This window comes from Clupea harengus, chromosome 6, assembly GCF_900700415.2.
Source record: "Clupea harengus chromosome 6, Ch_v2.0.2, whole genome shotgun sequence".
Taxonomy (NCBI): domain Eukaryota; kingdom Metazoa; phylum Chordata; class Actinopteri; order Clupeiformes; family Clupeidae; genus Clupea; species Clupea harengus.
Window position 1 is genome coordinate 24,033,425 of NC_045157.1, and position 20,948 is coordinate 24,054,372.

At 45.2% G+C, this 20,948-nt stretch overlaps 1 protein-coding gene and 1 non-coding gene across 2 annotated transcripts in view; both read left to right on the forward strand.

The window, feature by feature from the left end:
* Positions 1 to 6,121, forward strand: LOC105889117. Its single transcript, XR_004163897.1, has 2 exons — positions 1 to 41; positions 1,189 to 6,121. It is a non-coding gene; the product is annotated as an adaptor related protein complex 1 subunit gamma 1 (transcript).
* A 790-nt stretch (positions 6,122 to 6,911) lies between these two features.
* Positions 6,912 to 20,948, forward strand: part of phlpp2 (PH domain and leucine rich repeat protein phosphatase 2) — a 45,269-nt gene continuing 31,232 nt past the window's right edge. Inside the window, exons 1-3 of the mRNA XM_031569511.2 lie at positions 6,912 to 7,285; positions 8,971 to 9,251; positions 13,147 to 13,280. Coding sequence (XP_031425371.1) covers positions 7,091 to 7,285; positions 8,971 to 9,251; positions 13,147 to 13,280 — 610 coding nt within the window. The 5' untranslated portion in view covers positions 6,912 to 7,090. The remainder of the gene's footprint in view (positions 7,286 to 8,970; positions 9,252 to 13,146; positions 13,281 to 20,948) is intronic.

Below are 20,948 nucleotides of genomic sequence, written 5' to 3' on the forward strand. Positions count from 1 at the left end.
GAAATGTCACGCAGGTCATCAGAGTACTGAACCCGCAGAAGGTGAGGCCAACACACTCTTTCAGGCCCTTCATTTATGTGCTGGTAAGGTGTCTGTTGCTAACAATACATTGACAGGGTTTGAACAAGTTTGTCATTGTCTAAAATGCCATTTTGTCAAGTTTGTCAGATGTCTGAAATGTGAGCCCAATCTATTACTTCAACGGTTCTATTGAAGTAATAGCCATATGCTTTCATCAATGAAATGAGAAAGTTGGATGTGTGACTAAACGTTGGGATTACATTCACTAGACCTGTCTAAGGAACTAGCGTATCATGCATGTCCTAGCATGTACTGACGTTACCTTTAATCTACGGTGTGTTGTCTGTATGTGACTGAACGTGAATAAATGCTAAATATCTCACCGTTACCTTGGGAGAGAGGATCGTCTCCATCCTGTGGTATAAAATTACACTTGTTTAGATGTTTATGTAAAGAACCTAGAGACAATTGAATTGTTTTGGTGCTATATAAATTGAATTTAATTATTTGCCAAGTGGCAGTTTAGGAATGGCAATGGTATGTCTGTGCCAGTTGCTTTTTGAGTGATATTGCCGCACTGCAATGCTTTCAAGTTGATTTAGGTGAAGATTGCATGATGGACTAATTTGAGTTCTACAATTATTTTAACAGCTTTGTAATTGTTAAACGTAGGTGAAACGGCAAAAACTTCAATTTTTGTTCAGTAATGTCTCTTGAAAGCCTGTTTATTCCCCTTTGTCTGTTATCTAAATAAGTCTAATCTTGACAATTAAACATGGTCAAATCAGTTGAACCTCCTGTAATCTCAGGTTTTGTTTGCTTTATCCAAGAAGTGCCGTGGAGCACCATCTGTTCCGTGTGCCAGAAACCCCAGTTTGAATCATTAACATATGATGGTCACCCTTTGTGGAAAATCAACAGAGCAGCACATTTGCAAAGCCTCCTTGCCGTTTGCGAGTTGGCATCCACGATGGTCTCAGCAATACTCCTGTGCATCTCCTCAGTACAAGCCAGATGAGCCTGAAGTGTTGCCATAGTAGCAGGCCCAATCTCGTTTTTGCAGCGATCTGCTTGTTTACTGTTGTGGAATGTGTATTTGCTGTTGGCGTTTGCAGACATACATTTTCCTTTTGACTCCTCACCATTGTGTAATTTCTGTGTTTTCAGCAACAACTGCGGATGAGGATCAAGTTGACGTACACCCACAAAGGCACTCCTGTGCAAGACTTGGCCGAGGTCAACAATTTTCCCCCGCAGGCCTGGCAGTGACATGCTGCCCGCTCTCCCTCTTAAAAGACCCCCACCAAGGGAACTATGGGAAAGAGTCTCCCCCTCCCTGTCCCCATCCAGGCCTCCCTTGTGACATCGCCCGCAGACCGACTGCTGCCCCCGGGGTTACATGGGAGCCAGTGGTACCACCTTGACCCACAGAAAACCAACCAGACGATGATGGTATGAAGACCATGCCGACGACTGTGACAATGATGATGCATCATCCGAAATATCAGAGCAAAACATATCAGAATGCTAATTACTGTCCTTTTCTTTTTTTTAATTATTATTATTTGGTCTAACCCCCCTCCCCTCCACCTTCATTCAGCACTAAAGCCTCTACTTCCTCTCGCACACACACATACTTGCACGCACTCACTTGCCATTTTGCTGCCCGCTTTGGCCACTTCCTGCCATCCTAGCCAGGATGTCACCTTTCCACTCTCAAGGAGTCATTTGGTATGAGCACTTGTGTGACCCCTCTCGTGTTGTGATTCATATTTTTAATCTAACCCTTAATGGGCCGGAGTGTCTCTTCTTTTTCTTTTTTTTTTTAAAGGAAACATCTGCAACGGCTAGAAGAATATGTCTAAATGTGCACCTTATTCTGTGTCCACCTTTTGGAATTAGGAAAATGCCTCTTTTGGTATGGGGCTGGGAAATTATTTTTCCATTCCTCTCTCTAATTTATCCAGTAAGGTGTCATTTAAATAATTCCCCAATATGGATCCAGACCCCTGGTTATTTTATTTGGTGAAACAAAAACATTCTCCAAGACATTAATCATGGCTGAAAAGGTTGCCCTTCCAGATGATCCCCATTTATTTCACCTCCGAGTGCTAGTTTTGACCTGACAATTGAGCGAGACGTGGCCTCAGCCAGAGCTCAGACCGCAGGTCTAAGGCCCTCCAGATAGCCATAGATGACTGGGGTCTATGACTGACCTGTGCATCTCTGCAGAGCACACCACCTACACCAAAGTGTTGGTGAGCAGCCCACTCAGCTACTGAAAAGCTTTCTGACCACTCGGCAAGTGTTTGCCTTTGTTTGGATTGAAATTAGGTTTCCCAGGGTGACGCATTACCTCCAGCAGAGGGCTCTTTGGAGGGTTTCAGAGATGCAGTCTCGTAGTGTTTCATTTAAAATATTTGGTTAGCTTAGGTGATAACTTTATTATTAATAAAGCATCTTGATACACAGCCTGTCAGAACGGTTATCCAAATGCATCATGGGCAAACACGAAATAGATTGCCCTGAGGTTTACTGGTTTGTGTACATAATGGATCAGTACAACTTGGCATGAAATTTGATTCATCGCTTTGGTTACTCACGCCAGTCTCACAAAGACATTTGCAGTTGTTTTAATCTGGTTTAGACATTGTACACATATACGTTGCGAATGTAGTTACATGCACTGAATGCATTTTTTTTCTTAAGGAGTCGTAGGCATGTTATTTTGTAGTTGATTGTCATGGACAGCACTTTTTTTTCTGGTGTTCATTTCTATAGGACTTTTCCTCATTTTTTTTCTTTTGTCTTTGTTCTCTTTTAGGTAGGTTGTTTGAAATGATGCCTGTGTTTTTTTTTTTTTTTTTTTTTTTAAATCAATGTGCCTTTTGCCGTAACTGGTAGACATGAAGCTCTCAAGTCTTGTTGATGTCTATAAGATCGAGCTGTGGGTTCACATCCCATCAAAGGTGAAGGTGTGTTTTTTTTTTTTTTTTAAACCACTGACCTTTCATTTCAGTCCTTTTCACTTGCATCCGTTTTGTTTTCTCAGAGGCGCTTTAAGAGAAATGAATTCAGTGAACTACTCCTAGGTTTGAAAGCCTCAGGCTGTAGTTAAACCCCGGCCGGAGCTGGCCTTTCTCTTACTGACTGTGGTGTTTGAAAACATTAACCTGCATACCTCACAATGTGTCACCATTTTTGTTGGTAATACTCAAACAGCGGCATGATGGTCACGTGTAATCACTCGCATACCTTTGGGATGTCAACAGGGCACCCGCTCTGCACAGTCTTTGCTTCCATCACTAACTAACTCGACTGCCTAGCATCTTTTGCTTTCTTGGGAGTGTTTCAATCCAGTTGGATTATTGATTCACCTATGCCACAGTGTCTAACATTTGTGACCAAATCAGATTTTTTTTCTTTTGGAAATATTTTTGAGCGATGCTATGTGTATATGGAGAAAACAAAAACAGACTTCCTTCTATTAGTAAGAGTATTCTCTTTTCGTTTGTTTTCTTTTGATTTGGCTACCATGGCCTTTTCTGTACATATTGAGGGCTTTTAAGATAAACTTGTCTTGCTCATCCTTTTCTTTTCTTTTTTTAGATACCAACATTTTTCTAAGACTTCCTTCCAGAACTGCACAGAGTCTATGGTCTTAAGATCTTAGTCCAAGTCCTGGTCTAATTTAAAGACTTACCTGTCTCAATGTCTTTCAAAAGCAAAATGTAATATCTGCTGCCTGTATATTGTACATAATTGTAAAACAAACAAAAGACCAGATCAAATAAATTCCCATTTGAAGACCTGTTAACATTAGCTAGGCACTAAAATTGTATACATGTAAAAAAAAAAAAAAAAAATAACAATCCTGAAAGGCAACATGTATGAGCGGTGTTATTACTTTCTCTGTCTCTCCTGGCTGCATATTACTTTCTTTTCTTTTTTTTTTTTTCTTGTGCTGTCTGGACAGCTGTGGGTGCTGCATGATGGGCTAAAGGGACGCAGAGCTGTGCTGTGCAGCGACACAGGCGTGTGTGTGTGTGTGTGTGTGTGTGTGTGTGTGTGTGTGTGTGTGTGTGTGTGTGTGTGTGTGTGTGGGGGCCAGTGTATTAGCATGGTCCTCTTTATAGAAGCAGATCTCGAAGTGGAGTGGGCCCATTGCCAGTGGTGCAGCAGCCCTCACCCTCCGCCTCATTGTGTTGCTTACTGTGGCGAACACGCTGGGGCTACTGACTCCAGACCAGCCCACATGCTAATTAATACCAACCCGCAGAGCATGGGAAAAGAGAAAAAAAGTTAGATTCCCCTTTTGAGGCCCATCTCCCCACTATTCCACCGCAATTTGACTGATAGCCATAGATTCTGCTTTGTGTTGATAAAACCCAAGGGATGTTCTTGGTTATTGAACTATGCTGCTGAATGATGAAGACTGATTTTTCCCTTGACAGAGCAGTGAGTGGTGTCAGTTATGCCAAACAGGAGGATACAAACTCCTTGAGACGATCATATCATTCAATGGGTCCATGTGTCACTGTACAATCACCATGGTTTGACTCACTGGCTCATCCCCTTGGGGGATGTTGAATACCTTGAGCTTGTCTTATTGGGATGGCATACTTTTTTTTTTCTTTTTTTGTGGGGGGGGCAAAACACAAAGGCCATATGAGCTGTCAACAACTTGGCTCTCATGTCTTCTTAGTGGCAGTTGGCTAAATTGATATTACCTCCTTATTTTCTGATTTTCTACTGTAGTTGTGCAATGGTGATTATCCACATTGAGGCTGTTTTTGCAGCTGGGGGTCAGTGCTTTTTAATATTTGAGAGGGAGTAAATGGACATATGAGTGTTTGTTTGTTGTGTGCTTCAGGCTATGCTCCACCAGGGGGAGTGCTCATTGATGAAAGGTTTTGGGAAGGGAATACTGGAAAGTTGTCTATTGGTTTTGCCCCATGTTCTCTTTTTTGTTACCTTTTCACCAACGAAGTTGGTGACTTCCTCCCTGCTTTAAATCCCCCGATTTATGAATGATTTATAAAGATTTAGTGTCTGCCTTTTAATTATGAATAATGAAGGGTGAATATCTATACAACTGTAGTTGACACTGCAAATGAATATTCAAGAGAGATCCTTTGGAAATCTGTGCTGCTGATAAAGCTTTGTTTTTTTTCTCTTTTTTTGGGTTAATCAGCCTATATAATTGTGTGTATCTGTTGTGTTGATGCGAATGTGTGTGAGTAAAATGTGTATATGTGTGCGGGTGAGTGTGTTGTCATGTCTGACAGCACCTCCTCACCTGTTTGTGTGTGGGTGAGTGTGTGTGTGTGTGTGTGTGTGTGTGTGTGTGTGTGTGTGTGTGTGTGGTGGCTGCAACGAGTTTCTTTTGATTCTCAGCTGCATGTGAGAATCGTTTGTAAATAGTCATTTCTACTCTTTATGTAAACTTCTTGTGGAAAAAAAAATGCAAGTTCTAAATAATCAGTAAATTCACCACACCTCCTTTGGCGGCTTGGAACTGACATCCTTGTACATTTGGACATGTTCTGTAAAGAAGATATATATACATATAAATATATATATTAAAAAAAAAAAATACTGTCCAATGCAACGTTCAGCTTTTTACTCTGGATGGGGTTGGGTCACATCGTTCATATGGATGTAGTTGTCTTTGACTTCACCCCTGTTTGGCCGGTGCTTGCTCCATGCATAGAGCGCTTGGACAAACACCTTTTCTCATGCTCCCTTTTTGTGAACTGAAGGGGAAAAAAAAGATACCCGTTGTTCTTTTGGAAGTGAAACTCTACATGTAGCCCTGAAAAGATTTTACGCTGGCTGTACTACCACATTTGATTTGTGAGGGAGGAAAACTGGTTTCCCCATGATGGGATTGACATATCGAACTGAATCACAGTCCCGTGTCTTCAAGGAGAGTGTGTTGGACTGAAAAATATAATAATAATAATGATAATGATGATGATGATGATGAATAAAATGAGAGGCTGTAAACTATTAGATGGGATATTTTAGACTTATGCTGTGTATTATTGTCTTTGGGTTGGAGATATGATCAAGAAAATAATAAAAAAGTCAAAATGAATAGACTGGTGGTCCCTCTCTCTGACGTGAACTGTCTGTTGCTGAATATCTGAGATTTTTCATGCATGTGTACTTTTAGGTACTCGCGAATGGAAAGGGTCACTGACCTTAAATCAGAGTTGCTCACTCACACCGACTCAAGAACTATCCAGTTAATCTAATCAGTGGCTTTCCACCTGCACAGCTTGCTCTCTGTGTGTCACAAAATCAGGTGAGAGTTGATACTAAGGATTTATTACAGCCACATAAATGATTCTCTTTGTACCACTTTATGTACCTTATTAACATCCATTTAAAACTTTACTGGACATTTGGGTAGGCTCGGTTGCAGGAAGCTTCAACTTATTAAAATAGCTTTGGTTAGCCTATACCAAGAAGCTTCTTGTTCAATCTTTAACCAAAACAGTAATGAAACTTGGCTTGGGTTATAACGAAGAGATAATGATTTCAGCCACAGACGTCAGTGATGCCTGTAGGCACAATGCATTTTAAAGTTGAGTGTCGAAGCACTTTACATTAGCCACACTATGCTATGTTATGCTATGCTAATTGTGCAAGCCTAAATTAAATATTACAGCCTGTAGAATGTGTGACTGAAGCCTACATAATTTGCTATGTTTCAAATACGTGTTACGTTTTCTGAAGATAGCTTTACTAAATATACACAATCATTTATGAAGATAATTTCGATTTTGTGTCCCTTTAAACACCTGCCGAATGGGCGTAAACATTCTCATGAATAATTCAGCATGGCGACGTTCGCTTTGAAATGGGCAGTGTCCTATGAATAATAAGTGGTCCTGCCTCTCTAATGTTTATTGATCGGGTCTATCTGACAGCCGTGAGAATCAGTCTCATGGCGTCTCACCAGACCAGGATGGGGCTTTGCAACCGCCTCCTGTATTGGAATTTACTAGTCGTGCACTGCGACGTTACATGTAGATTTTTATACTAAGATACATCAACGAAAATGAAAGACGAGGAGAAAACGTCGGAGACGGTACAGAGTACCGACATAGACCGAAAAAATGGAGCTGGTGTCGAAGATAGCGGGGCTTGCAAAGGAAATCTGCCGAACCCGGTGGTCCATGAAGCAGGAGCTCCAGGTCGTGGCGACCGCATCCGACCGGGAACCCGAGGAGGAACGGAGATCAGAGTGTTAAAGGTATGCTACATAGAAGGCATGCCATCGTCAGTGTCTATCGCACCTATCATTTAAATAACCGCAATGGAATAGTGTAATCTTGTAGAGGGCCGTGCGTATTAAATCGTGAACCGCATCATCCATGACACTATCACGCGTCATACAATTTAGTTCATTGATGTTCTCTTTTGCAAATTATCTTGTCTCTCCATCATATGGTCTCCCACCTACACGTTTTTCCCGTTACTCAGGACACCGAAGGGATATCTCCCATCGTACCAGCTCGCTCTCTTGTCCGCCGTTTTGTGCTGCTTATTGTCAAAGCTAGAAGGGGTTGTCACAGTCATTACTGTAATGTTGCCAGCATACTGTTTATCTAGCTAACCTGTTAATCGTTTTTGGAATTTTCACACATGCTGGACATCCATGTTACTGCCTTGATCAGATGATAAAAGTAATATTATGAGCAATGCAAATGCATATCTTTGCGAATGCATGTCTTCTAAACGTTATTGACAGCATGGTAATGATTGACCTGATCTAAATGTTTGGTAGGAAAACATCTCATACATGTAAAGGACATGTGTAACTGTCTCCCGTTAAGGCCAATTATTGTTGCTACGTGCGACCATAAAAAACCCCAGAGCACCTCATAAGAAAACAAAATACTACTCATTCCACTCAGCCATATCTTGCTGATTTGTATTTTTTACGTTTGATGTTTGCTGATGCAATAAAACGATTCTACTGCGAAATGGCCTAATCATGGTTGAATAATGGAACAGTTCCTTTACCGCTTAGACTAGGCTATTGCACTGACTAAAATCCTTACTGCCCAGAAAAAGGTAAATCTATCAGGTTATTCTTGAGCCATAACTTATCACAGCACAGTGTTAAAACCGGCCATTAATGACAAAAAACAGTAAACTAAATTCATGTAGTTCATATAACGTGATTGATCACTGGATTATGGACGGAATACTATTAGCCCTATTTTAACCCTATAATGCACTATCCGTTGTTAAGAAGGGAACAGTCAGTATGACTTTTGATATTTCTCTCTGACCTTGCATGTTATAGCCAGGGCTCAGTGAAAGAGGGCAGAGCATAAAGTGGTCAGATGCTGTCTGGTGTGTCACCGACCGCATCTCGGAGTGTTTCAGTCTGGTGTGTAGCTGTGTGTGTGGGGGGGGGGGGTCCCTGCTGCTGCTCCTACTGGCTCCGCTGTGCCGAGTGACTGGGAGAGGCAGCCAGTGTTGGGCTCAGGCAAAACACGGCATCGTGGGAGAATGATTTCATCAGGGCTGACTAATGACCTGATGCCTGGATGCCTGTCTCAAATTCGGGGCCTGGCGCAGACACACATCACCAGGGCGTTTGTGCCCCGGTGTAAATATTTGGGCCTCGGCACATCAGGGTGGAAAGCAAGCTGGGAGAATTCTAGCACATAATCGGGATATTTTGGGTGGAGCCCCTCCGGTTTTCGGCAATGGTACTTTAAAGAGCTCGCTCATTTAATCAACACCACACTTTTGACAGCTGGCTTTTAGAAAAATGATTATCATGTATTTGACCTTTTCAAATCTCTGTTGAGTGGTGACCTCTGTTGATTTCAAGACACAGTAAATCATGGAGGTTTTTTTAAGGGAAGTAAGACAAGCTCACAAGCACCCCTCCTCACACCGGTGGCCCATGTCTGTCCCCAGCGCAACATGAAGAGGAACGGGAGCCGGGGCTGCGTCACCAGGAAGAACCGCTTCGGCTCGCGGGAGAGGGACTGGTTAAAGGGGGAGCCCCAGCGCGGCTGCGTGTGCCTGTACGGGGCCACTGAGCCCCAGCCCCCGGCCAGCGGCCCCCAGGCCTCCTCCACCCCGCAGCCTGACCTTAGGCTGGTGCTCTGCTCCACCAGCACCACCGTAGAGGAGCTGTGTGCGCAGAGAGACTGCCAGCAGGGCCTCTACCTGCAACTGCATGGAGACCTGCTCAGGTAAGGCACACACTGAGCATTCATACACGCAACATATCCAGGCTGTTTGTGTTATTTAGAATAATGCTGTTTATGTGCTCTATAAATGAATGTATACACACACATCCCATGTTGGTAAAAGTTAACATTATTTGTAATTCCAGTAACTTCTTGTACCATCAATGGTGAAATGAATGAAGCATGACACAAGTTATGCCAGGTTTAAAAAGTTCAACATGAAAGCAGAAACACTGTTAACACATCTGGTTTAATTTTTCTGAAAGTCGTTTTCGATAAAAGCATGGATAGTGAATTTTTAGAAGACGTGAAACAACAAATAGGCCATTTAGGCTATTTTAGAGTGGCCAGCTCCTTTCCTTGACACCTCCAGGTCTCAGTTGGGCGTGATATTTTCCAGCCAGTCCTTTTTGGGCACCCCAGTCCAGTGTGCTCCTGGAGTAATGGAACAGTCGTTCCGAGACAGGCTGACCCATGGAGTGGCATGGCCACTGTCTGACATTATGTGTGACAGCAGGACTCCAGAATAAACCAGAGCTCCACATGAGAATGCCACTTAGACAGGCTATAATCTAGTTACACCCACTCTCTCTCTCTCTCTCTCTCTCTCTCTCTCTCTCTCTCTCTCTCTCTCTCACACTCACTCCCTCTCTCTCTCTCTGTCTCTCTCTCTCACTCACTCCCTCTCCCTCTCTGTCCCTTTCTCTTTCTTTTCTTGGCTCTTTAGATGAAGCCCAGAAAGTGCTTTTTACTTGCTGTTAGACTATTTTTGGTGTGACGCTTTGCTCAGTGCACTGTGCAAAGCATTAAATAGGTCACGCCAAAATGTCAGGAAAATGAAACAAGGAAATCTCCAGCGTCCGGCGTTATTCTCTGTCAGGATCATTACAAATCCCTTGCCCTGGCGTTGGACGCATTCTCTTGAATTGATTTGCCCTGCCCATGCACATATTGGCTTCTGCTTGAACCTGCAGTGACTTGTGTTCACTTTATGAGGTTGATGTGTACTCGACTCTTTGCTGACGTGTTGAGTTGTGATATCTACGGGCTCTTTTTACAATCACACAAGCCAAACCGCTTTCACCAGACGCTGTTCTTAGTATGAGACTGGTCTTGGCTTCTGTCATCACAGCAGTCATGAAAGTGAACTGGCTCGAGGTGATGAATATGTGTAATTCTGATGTCCGGCCCCTGCCTGACTCAATCTTCCGTGAACTGACTGTTACTCTGCTGAGAAAATGTCAGGGCAGCTGTCGCAGATGTTGTTGTAATATGCCTTGTCGTCGCCTTTGGGATTGTAATACTGGGCTGGTTTTTGTTTTGTTTTGAGGGTTTGACTTGTAACAATTGAATCAGTATTTTCTTCTTTCTGGTTGTCTGTGGTTGTATGCTCTTGGGAATCTCAAAGAGTTCACACCATGTGCAATATCAGATACTCAATTCAAATGCATAGTGTATTATTTTACCACAAGGGGAGCTGTTTGGTCTTTGTATGTGTGTTTGTGTGTGTGTGTTTGTGTGTGTGACTTAAGAGCAGCCTAGCATGGCAGATGCACACAGCTGCAGTATTGAGACCAGAGTTGTGGCGCCAAGACAATCAGAGAGACAGTCGGACAAAGAGATTAATATGGCGGACTGACAGACAGAAAGACCAGTAAACAGCCAGTAGTAACACAGACTGTCATCAGTGTGCTATGGTAATGGTGCTGCATGAATTAATCAAATGGAACTGAATAAAGCATTTAGAAAATGCCATCGATGACAATGCAGATATATGACTTGATCATAACTGCACATAACTGTGTGCTAGGTGAATGTAAAGAAACATATATTGTGTCTGAAAATGTTGTTTATGGTGAAACAGCGCCTCCGTTTGCCACCTGGCAATTGGCTTGTGTCTGTGCAAGCTCTGTTGAGGGGGCCTCCAGTGTCCACTTTCTGCTGCAGTGTCTGCTGAGCCTTGTGAAGGTGTCCCTGAAAGGAAGAACAGAGTCATGCTTTCCCCTATTTTTGCCCTTGCAAATGACGGGAGTGCTGAAATGGCTAAAATCACATTAGTCTTCAGGAAGTGCTCCAGCTGAGGCCACAGGCAGCCATTAGAGAGGGAGAGAGAGAGGTAGAGAGAGAGGTAGAGAGAGAGAGAGAGAGAGAGAGAGAGGGAGGGAGAGAGGGAGAGGGAGAGAGAGAGAAAAAAAAAAGTAAAGAAAGAAAAAGAGTGAAAGAGAGAGTGAGTCCAGGGCTGTGTGCTGTGTTGGGCTAGTTGCATCAGAAGAACTTGAAGAGAGCAGCTGGTGTCTCTGAGCTGCCTGCAAATGTGTGTGTGGAGTGTGTGTTTCTGTGTCATTGGGCTATATTAGTCTCTGTGTGTGTGTGTGTGTGTGTGTGTGTGTGTGTGTGTGTGTGTGTGTGTGTTTGTGTGAGTGATGGTGCATGCATGTCTGCCTCCAATATGGCTCATTATTGTGTGTGTGTGTGTGTAAGTGCATCTGTTCATATGCCTGTGTGGAAACACATGTGTGTAAGCAGCACATGTTATCATGAGCAGTTAATGTATGCATGGACGTTTGCGTGTATGTACCCCAGCCCTTCACCCCAAACTAAATGCTGTAGCTTCGGAAAGAGAATAGCAATGGAACAACACCTAAACTATGAAACCCTTTCACTTCATCATAATGCACAGACACAAGCACACCTCCATAGACCTGTGTACATTGGGTTCGGTTACCTGTGCTGAAGGCATGCCTGGCTGGCTGAGATACGGTTCAAGGCCTGAGCACAGCATACTGCTGCTGCATGCTAAAATGCATATCAAAGGGTCTGAGGGTCGTGGTAGTGAGTTGGGGAGGGGGAATGTGAAGTTTTTTGGTTGTCTGGGATCATGCTGAGGGTCACAGATTTCATCGGATGCCCCTGTTACCCCCGCCCTCATGCCCCCATTACCCCCCCCCCCCCACACACACACACACACTCTGAGGTGGCAGGAAAAGCTGTTAACAGGATTAGTCAGCGAAGATAGTTGATGATTTAATCAGGTGAAGGCTGCGTGGCCGTTCTGAAGCTCATGAGTCTGGAGAGGTCTGAGAGGTGCAGGGGCGAGGGGGAGAGTGAGGGGGAGACGCTGGTATGTGACCTGCATCATCAAATCATGCTCTTCCTTAAGGGAATCCCAGCCCTTATCAGCGTTTAGTCTCACTGAACATTTTAATATATACAGCACAGTGCAATTGACTTTGATCTCCACAGACACTGCAGTAAGGTGTGAGTATGCTGTTAGGGAAAGGCCTACCTGTCATCACATATACCACCACACATACAACTTCACCCTGCTACACTTCCATACAGCTGTGCCTGTCCATAGTGGCACTACCAAAGCTAAAGTCATGCTTTGAGTTGTCATTGAGTGATGGTGTAGGTATAGGTTTTAAACCCAATACAGTATACATTCATAGTGTAGTTCCAAAACATATTGTGTTTGTCTGAGTAGCTGGGTGTCTATGTGTGGGTGTTCCTCTCTGGTTTCTGTCATTTAAAGTCACACTATGCAGATTTCTACAGTTTTTAAGATGTGTTTTTGTAACTAGCTTGTTGAGTAACTAGCTTTTCTGAAAGGGAGATAAATACACCCAACATATAGACTTCTCACTGTGTAATTTTGTGCTTTGGGAAAGCCCATGAAAATGTATTTTACAGCAAAATGTCAACAAGTAATATCACTGAAATACATCAGTTAGCAAGCTAGCTAGCTTTTAGTAGTGCCAGCTGTGCTGTTCTTGGTCTTTGCAAGGCAAGTCTATTGGCTGTCAGCTAGTTCACTAGCTCACTAGTTTTGGACATCCGCATTACCGATTTCAAATGTGTCTGTGGGGTGTTTCTCTGATTACCGTCTGTCTCTTTATAGGAGGCTGGACCCTTCTGAGCGTCCACTGCAGATGGTGTATGACTACCTGGCAGCCATGGGCTACGAGGATCCTCTGCGCATCCAGCGGGAGGCCGCCAACTCCGACCTCAGCTGCATGATTCGCTTCCACAGCGGTGAGTGCCGACACCCCCACCCCCCAACCCTCTCCCCTTTCCTTTGGCCCGCTCAGGGTTGGCACTACCCATCTGGGTGATTCAAGATTCAGTTCACCCTCCGTGGCCGTGAACAGCCAGGGACCTGGCAAGGCCCAGGACCCGTTGCGCTGGACCTGGGCCCGGTGCCGTGTCAATGCCCGCTGCTCTACAGCCCCCTTCCAACAATCGCTTGACAGAGCTGGAGGAAGCATGGTTCTGTTTACCTGTGTGTGTTTCCTTTGGTCCAAGTGAGCGTTCACTCTTGTCAGTAAAGCTTTGAACAGTGAGCTTTTCGAACAGCTACGCTTTTTGTTTTTTTTATGCACACGGTCTTTGAAATGGTAGAGCTGCGTGCGTGTGTGTGTGTGTCGGGAACTTTGCTGTCTAAAGTTTCAAGGGCTTTGATAGACTCTACTGCGGGCTGAACTCAACGTGTCTCTGCAAACACCTAATGATGCAAATTCGGCATCGAGCTCTTGGCCCAAGTCTTCCTCAGCTCAAGTTCCTGGAAGGAGCCGGAGCTGATTAAAGTCTGGCTGTTCTCCATCTGAGATGCATGCTTTCCCTCATCATGCTCAGATCTTTCTGTCTGCGGGAGAAAGGGGAGAGACTCTTTGTGTTTATTCAAATACCCCCTAGCCAAGAGATTACACCTCCACTACCTGCATCAGGCATTAATAAGAGAATTCAGAGAGAGAGAGAGAGGAAGAATGAAAGAATGAAATAATGTCATGTCATAGAGGTGGGGTTGGTTGGGGCTGGATTCTTCAACATGAGTATACCCCCCTCGGTGAGTGTTGTGCTGCTCCAGAGGCCTGTGCTGAAATGGGGTTGAGGGAGGTTAGGACACGATACTCTCAGTGAGAGGGTGACATGTCTACCATAACATCTCACCCAGTACCTATAGCTGTGAGGATATGTTACCAAACACATACAGACAGACACACACACACACACACACGCACACACACACACACACACACACACGCACACACACACACGCACACACACACACACACACACACACACACACATACACACATACAGACACTCACCAGTGGAATATCCTCACTCCTATTATAGTGGATAGTGGAACGCACTGTGGGGACAGGAACATCCAGATATCTCATCAGAGAGTTCTACCATTGCCCACCACAGGTTGCCCAGCATTGTGTGTGTGTGTGTGTGTGTGTGTGTGTGTGTGTGTGTGTGTGTGTTTGTTGAGGGGATGTAAAGTAGCTGAGGGCCCTCACAGGGGTTAGCCGCTGCAAAAACGACTGTTCATTCATCAGGTTGGATTGACGAGGGTGGTGTGGTGTGATGTAGTGGGGTTTGGTACTGGAGGGTAGGGTGGGCACGAGCTTGAGGGGGCCTTTGCTCAGAACTGTCTGGCTCCGTCACGGCCACTGAGCTGGGGTGAGCTCTCCTGCTTGTCTCCTCTGATGGATGGCCCGGCCAGTGTAAGCTTTACTCTGTGGCCTGCCTGAGAAGGTGAGATGTATCACATTAGCACAGTCAGTCTTCAGTGTGTGTGTGTGTGTGTGTGTGTGTGTGTGTGTGTGTGTGTGTGTGTGTGTGTGTGTGTGTGGTTTGGCGAGTCAAATGATCCTCTTAGCGGTCTTAGAGGGCTTTAGCATAAAGACAAACAGGGAACCTGATGTTCTGTAATGCCTCCCCTATTAATATCCAGAGTGTTACCATGAACATGTGTGGATTTCATCATGTGGGCATCAGTGTGTGTGTGTGTGTGTGTGTGTGTGTGTGTGTGTGTGTACAGTGCTGAGTCAGTGTCAGGCTCTGTCCACCCAGGGCCAACCCTTTTGGATAAATGACAAAAATAAAAGACAGACAGAGAGAGAGAGTGTGGGAGCGATAGAACATAAAATGGTAGATGTTCATTCTCATCCACAAACATATTTTCACTCTCACCCTCATACACTCACGCATACACAAATATATACCCTTGGGGCAACAGCCAGTGGGATAGCACAGGGAGGGCCTATGTGAAAAAGCTCGGCATGCAAACACTCTGCTGTCTCTCTGAGAAGTGGTGGGGTGGTGGTTTCTGCTCTTCCCTCCCGGCCTCATCTCTCGGTCCCCGCACGTCCAGCTCGCTCATTTCCAGTCACTGTGCGTGTGTGCAGAGAAAAGGGCTCGGCCTTGGCCAGCGCGCTGCGCTGCGCTTTGCTCACTGGGCACAGGGACAGCCCAACCACCCCCCCAGCCCAGCCCTCTCCTCTCCCCTCCCCTCCCCGGTGGGAGCCTGCCTTGTGGCCCCCGAGGCCGGCCAGGGTTTGGGAGATTTCCCCCTCGGCTTTGTCTGCTCGTGGGAAAGCGAAGGGCCAGAGAACGGGGGCTGCGGCCAAATCTGGCACCCTCTGGTATCTGGACAGGGCCTCTGTGAGATGGCGGGAAGCGATAGCCATGCCCAGGCGGAGCAGAGTCATGCTAGCCAGGACTGGTGACAATCACTCTCCGAGAGAGGATGACCACATTGAAATCTCTTCCAATGTTTTATGTAGTAAGGCAGTGTAAGACATCTGTTCCTTAAGCTTCAAACTTATATGTTAAATTCCTCTTTACAACTTAGTATTAACTGAGTCCCTCTGTAGGGGAATGACCGAATGCACTCAACCTCTTCTGTAGCAAGAATAATCATTAGATGACGAGGCCCATTACCTGCAACAGTTGTTTGCCCACTGATAGCTCAAAGCATAGTTCTTGAACTCAATTTAAAATGCTGAAGGCTTCCATTACTGCTATTTAGTTTACTTTTTATTTGACCAAATATGCTGTTCAAAAAAATCTTTAAAGTTGATGTTGTTTTGCAATTCATTAAAGCAGCTACGCCTCAGTGTTTTCACTCAAAACAAATTTGTAAATCTTCGCCCGGCCCTACCCTCACTGAGGAATATAGAGAGAGAAACAGAGAGAGGTAGAGAGAGGGAGATAGAAACAGAGAGAGGGAGAGAGAGGGAGAGAGAAACAGAGAGAGAGGGAGAGAGAGGGAGCCGTTCATGGCGTGAGGATTAGAGGCGAGCAAACATGCGGGTAGGAAACATTAATAAATGCTGACTTAATAAAGCGCGGCTCTTTAAGAAAACACACTCGCACAGCTCCAGGGCCGTGGAACCAGGGGTCATCCAGTGCAGCTGCTGCTCCATGGGGCCCTGCAGAGCAGAGCAGAGCTGGCCCGCCTCCATACAGCCCTGGCTGGGTGTTCCTCTGGAACTCGGGACCAGACCCCCACTGTACAGGCACCATACAGACTACAAACTGTGTCCTGTGTGAATTATGCAGCAGTTCCACCAGCGGAGTCTTTTGAAATCTTCTCTGCTGCTAGGGTGACCATATTTGAGTTTGTGAAAAAGAGTACACTTCGTCGCGGGACCCCGCCCGCTCCCCCGCGATGGAGTTTTTGGACATCTTTTTCACATGCAGAGGACCCCGCCCCCTCCCCCGCGACGAAGTGTTGACATCTTTTTCACATGCAGATGTCATGAACTATTGTAAACGATGCAACTAGTGGAGGCGGCAAGGTGCTCAGTGTTGCCAGATTGGAAATGGCGTATCGTATGAAAGGCTCAAAATGATCGTATTTGGAGGATAATTATCATATCTGGCAACACTGGGAAGGCGGTCGACCAATGACAGTTCTCTCTACAGTCAGAGCTCGCGCAAGAAGGTAGAACGTAAGGGAGATACCCTTTCCAAAACTTGTAAGGGCGTAAAAGCTAGTTTGTGAAAGATCCAGAGAAACACAAATATCCGACGAGGCAAAATCCTGGACGATTTTGGAATCCCTGCCGGACGCATTTTTTAGGTCTCGAAAAGAGGACATGTCCGGGTAAAAGAGGAAATCTGGTCACCCTATCTGCTGCCCGTCCTCCTTTGCCTCATGTTGTTTTAGCATTAGCATGCTAACCCGCGACTTATGAAGTTTTGAGAGGCATGACTGTGGAACCCCACAGTGCGAGCGGAATCAGTGTGCTCTGATTTACCTGGAGTGTTTCTCGGCTGTGCCCTGATCAGCCCTGAGGGTCTGGAGGGTCTTTAAGGCTGTCTATCCCAACCTGCAGCAGGAAATCGGGCCCCGTTTGAAGCTTGATTGGATTGCCTCAGAAGCCGCTGTGCCTTATGAAGGTCTGATGAGTCTGTCACTGAAGGGGGTCTTTATATAATGTGTTTATTATTGCTGAAATGGCAAGCTGCTCTGAGCCCCAGTCTGGAAGCAAAGACTATATCCCCCCCTCAATCTTTCCCCCCCATCTACGCTCCCCTGAGCGTGCAGCCTAATCTCTGCAATCTCACACAGTTCAAAAATGCTCCGCTATTCATTACTGTCACTCCAGAGAATTCTCAAGTCAGGCTGCCCCCCGTGGGAGTCAAATCATTTCAAGGCATCGGCAGTCTGGAGCCAACGGAGAGGGAGCTGGTAAAAGAAGAGCTGTTTGGACTTGGAAGGAATTTGACTTCCATAGGAGAAGAAAATGTGAAAGTGTTGATTTTCTTCTTTTTTTTTTAGAGAGAGAGGCCCCTCTATGTTTTTCTTCTGTGCTTCTCTTATTCCCTCTTTTCTGCATGCTTTATTTGAGCGTCTGTATGGCGTGTCATGAAAGACTGGACAAACAACTGAACAATTGAACAAAACTGCATTAGATCTGCTTCATGAAGTTATTGCCTGAGAAAATAATTCAGTCTCTCCTGCTTCACACAGTGCACGGATGGTGACTCCTGTGTGCGGCTTATGCTACACCAGACTCTGATGAAGATGTCTCTGATTGCAATGTCTCGTTTGGCACTAATGAACCCTGTGACTGCAGCTGTAATCCAGCTCCTTGCAATTTTAGCACCATTGTTTGTCACAGAGCAAGTGCCTAGATGGGAGTGACACACAAACGTCACTGTCACACAAGCTAAATTAGGTACTTCTATATTAAGTAGCACAATTCAAGTGTTCCTCACTCAAGAGCCAGAGCACAGTCCATTCTTGTTTGTGGGCACAAAAGCAGCCGTTTTCATTCATTCAGGTAATTTCCACCCTGATTAATGTCGCCATGGACCAGCGCCCCTTTAAGTAAGATCTCACTTCCCCAGCCAAGTGCTGCTGTCACCAGGGTGACTTGAGCTGAAGAGCTTGAGAGTTTGTGGTATGGGGGAAGGAGTGAGAGGGGGAGGGAGGTCAGCAAGGAGATCCTGTGATCCGTCACTTGTCGCTGCGGTTTTGGCAGGCTCTCAGGAGCGGAAGTCCGAGTGCCTGTGCCAGCCTGGAACCCAATTAGGGTTCTCTCTCTCTCTCTCTCTCTCTCTCCTCTCTCTCCCTCTCCTTACCCACTCTGGCCTCAGGGGCCCTGCTCACCTCTTGTCTGGCCTGCCGCCGCAGCGGACACTCGAGCAGATGCTGGTGTCACCCTAAACGCTGTGTCACTGTAGCTGCTGTCTGTGTCACTCTGAGCTCAGTGTTACTATAGCCAACCGCACCTGTATTCCAGAACTCTCTAGAAGAGTGCAGCGGCTTCACACACACAGGCGCCCCTCATGCACCCCCACCATACTTCTCCCATCCCAGGGTATCCCCACACTAGTGCTTCTCCCATCTCTGGGGTCAACCTAACTTGGGGGTCCCTCATACGGCTCACACTCTGGGTAAGTCACCTCCGATGGCCTCACAGCAAACTTTCCCACTGCTGAGAGAGCGAGCAGTCAAACCCACCTGGTCCCGAACCAGGGTCTACAGGATACCAAACCCGCAGCCTGGCTCGTTGGTATGGCAATCAGAGCACATACCCAACCGTAGTGACGGAACTCTGTCACAGGCTCCTATAAATCATCCAGTGATGGGTTTGTTATTTGATATCTTTTTAATTACTTTAAACTGAGCAGAAGCCAAAGATGTTTGTGCTTTATTATTTATGGCCCGATTAGGTTAGCTAATGGCTCAAACCTAAAAAAGGTAGTGAATGAAGGGTAGAACTTTGGCTGAGTTCCTCAAATTACTGTTTTTAGCAACTCAGTATGGTTGTTTTTATTGATTTTTTTTAAACCTCACCTCACCTGCGTATCAGATTTGTGAGGCCAGTCAGGTTTATGCTATGATTACAGGTAGAAAAACAACTGATAGGTGAAAATTCACCCTAGTTACCTCAGGACTCCGGAGCTGCATATAAGTATATTTATTAGACAAACAACAATTGCAATCGGGCTCACTCCCAGCACAAGGCTGAAAGTGAAGCAATGATAAATACATCGCACAAGGTTTATATAGACAGAAGTTGAGCATTCAGCAGGGAAAACCACGTGGTGGATTTCTCACGTCCGAGGCAAGGATGGAAGTTTTGCAAGGTTGGAAGAAGCACAGTTCGACCCTTCTTATCACTTCTGGTCTAAACATGCTCTTGTACAAATGCAGACTAAGTGGCACCTAATATTCTAAGTTACACACACGCAGAAACACAGAAAAGCCATGTTCCTGCTTACATAAGTACATGATTCATATAAGGTAATTAATAATACAAGGCACTTGATTATTATATTCTTAAGTCATTAACAGTGTTTGGAAATTATCTCCATCAGTCCCTCCTTTTATCCGTTTCAATGGATAATTCAAAATCACAATCAAAATCAAAATTAAAATGACAAATCATCTTTCTTAATTCGTCAATTATCAATTTCAATGGATAACTTCAAATCATCACTCTGAGCTTTATCACATGGATTTTCGGAACAGAGATCATTACTGAGCATTATTTCATCTCATCATAGTCAATCATCATATTTCACATCACACATTTGTATACTTTGCATTTGTAGGCCAACATAGTGGGTGTCGAGTGTGAGTGTGTGTGTGTGTGTGTGTGTGTGTGTGTGTGTGTGTCATTAGCTCGCCTAGGCTTCAGATAACATTCGAACAAGGTTTCTTTGCTGTGTCCTTGAAAGGCCCTGTTCCCCATCAGGCATTCTGTTGGACAACTTTTTGCATCTTTTGTAGGATCAGATCTAAGTCTTTCCCATCTCGGGTGTTATCAGGGACATATGTGCAACATTGGTCAGTACCGAGCATGACACAAATGCCTCCATTCATGGCAGTGAGAATTTCAAGCACGGTTGTGTTTTGCCGCGTTAACCTGGAGTTGGCGTGTAGTTCTTCTCTGATCTTTGTAGTCCGTCTGTGGTCAGGTTCTGGAACTTCATCTCAGCATAGTAAAGGAAGTTAATCCAATCTGTGTGTGCTTCGATGACGCACCAGGGGCAGAGGGTAGATGCCAGGCCATTGGCTGCTGGGTTCAAGTTTTTGTAGTGGTCTGGAATGCCTCAGGGAATGCCCAGGCCATCGGACCAGATCCCGCTGTCATCCCCTGCTTCTCTCCTCCCTCGTACGGAATGCATTGGAACGTTCCTCAGGTACTGGTGAGTCTTGGACCTGGGGGAAATCTGAAAAGGTTGTACCAACATTGTTCTAGCACAAGGCCCAGACAACCCACAGGTAGTGTAGCTCTTAATTCACCATCCCCACTTATCAGCTATGGCTATATCCTGTACTTCAAGAAGTCTGCCATTCAAACACATCTCCGCTATTCTACATTCAGTGGAAGTATTTAACTGTATTTCTCTCCCATTATCTATCACATGTGTAATGGTTTTACATTG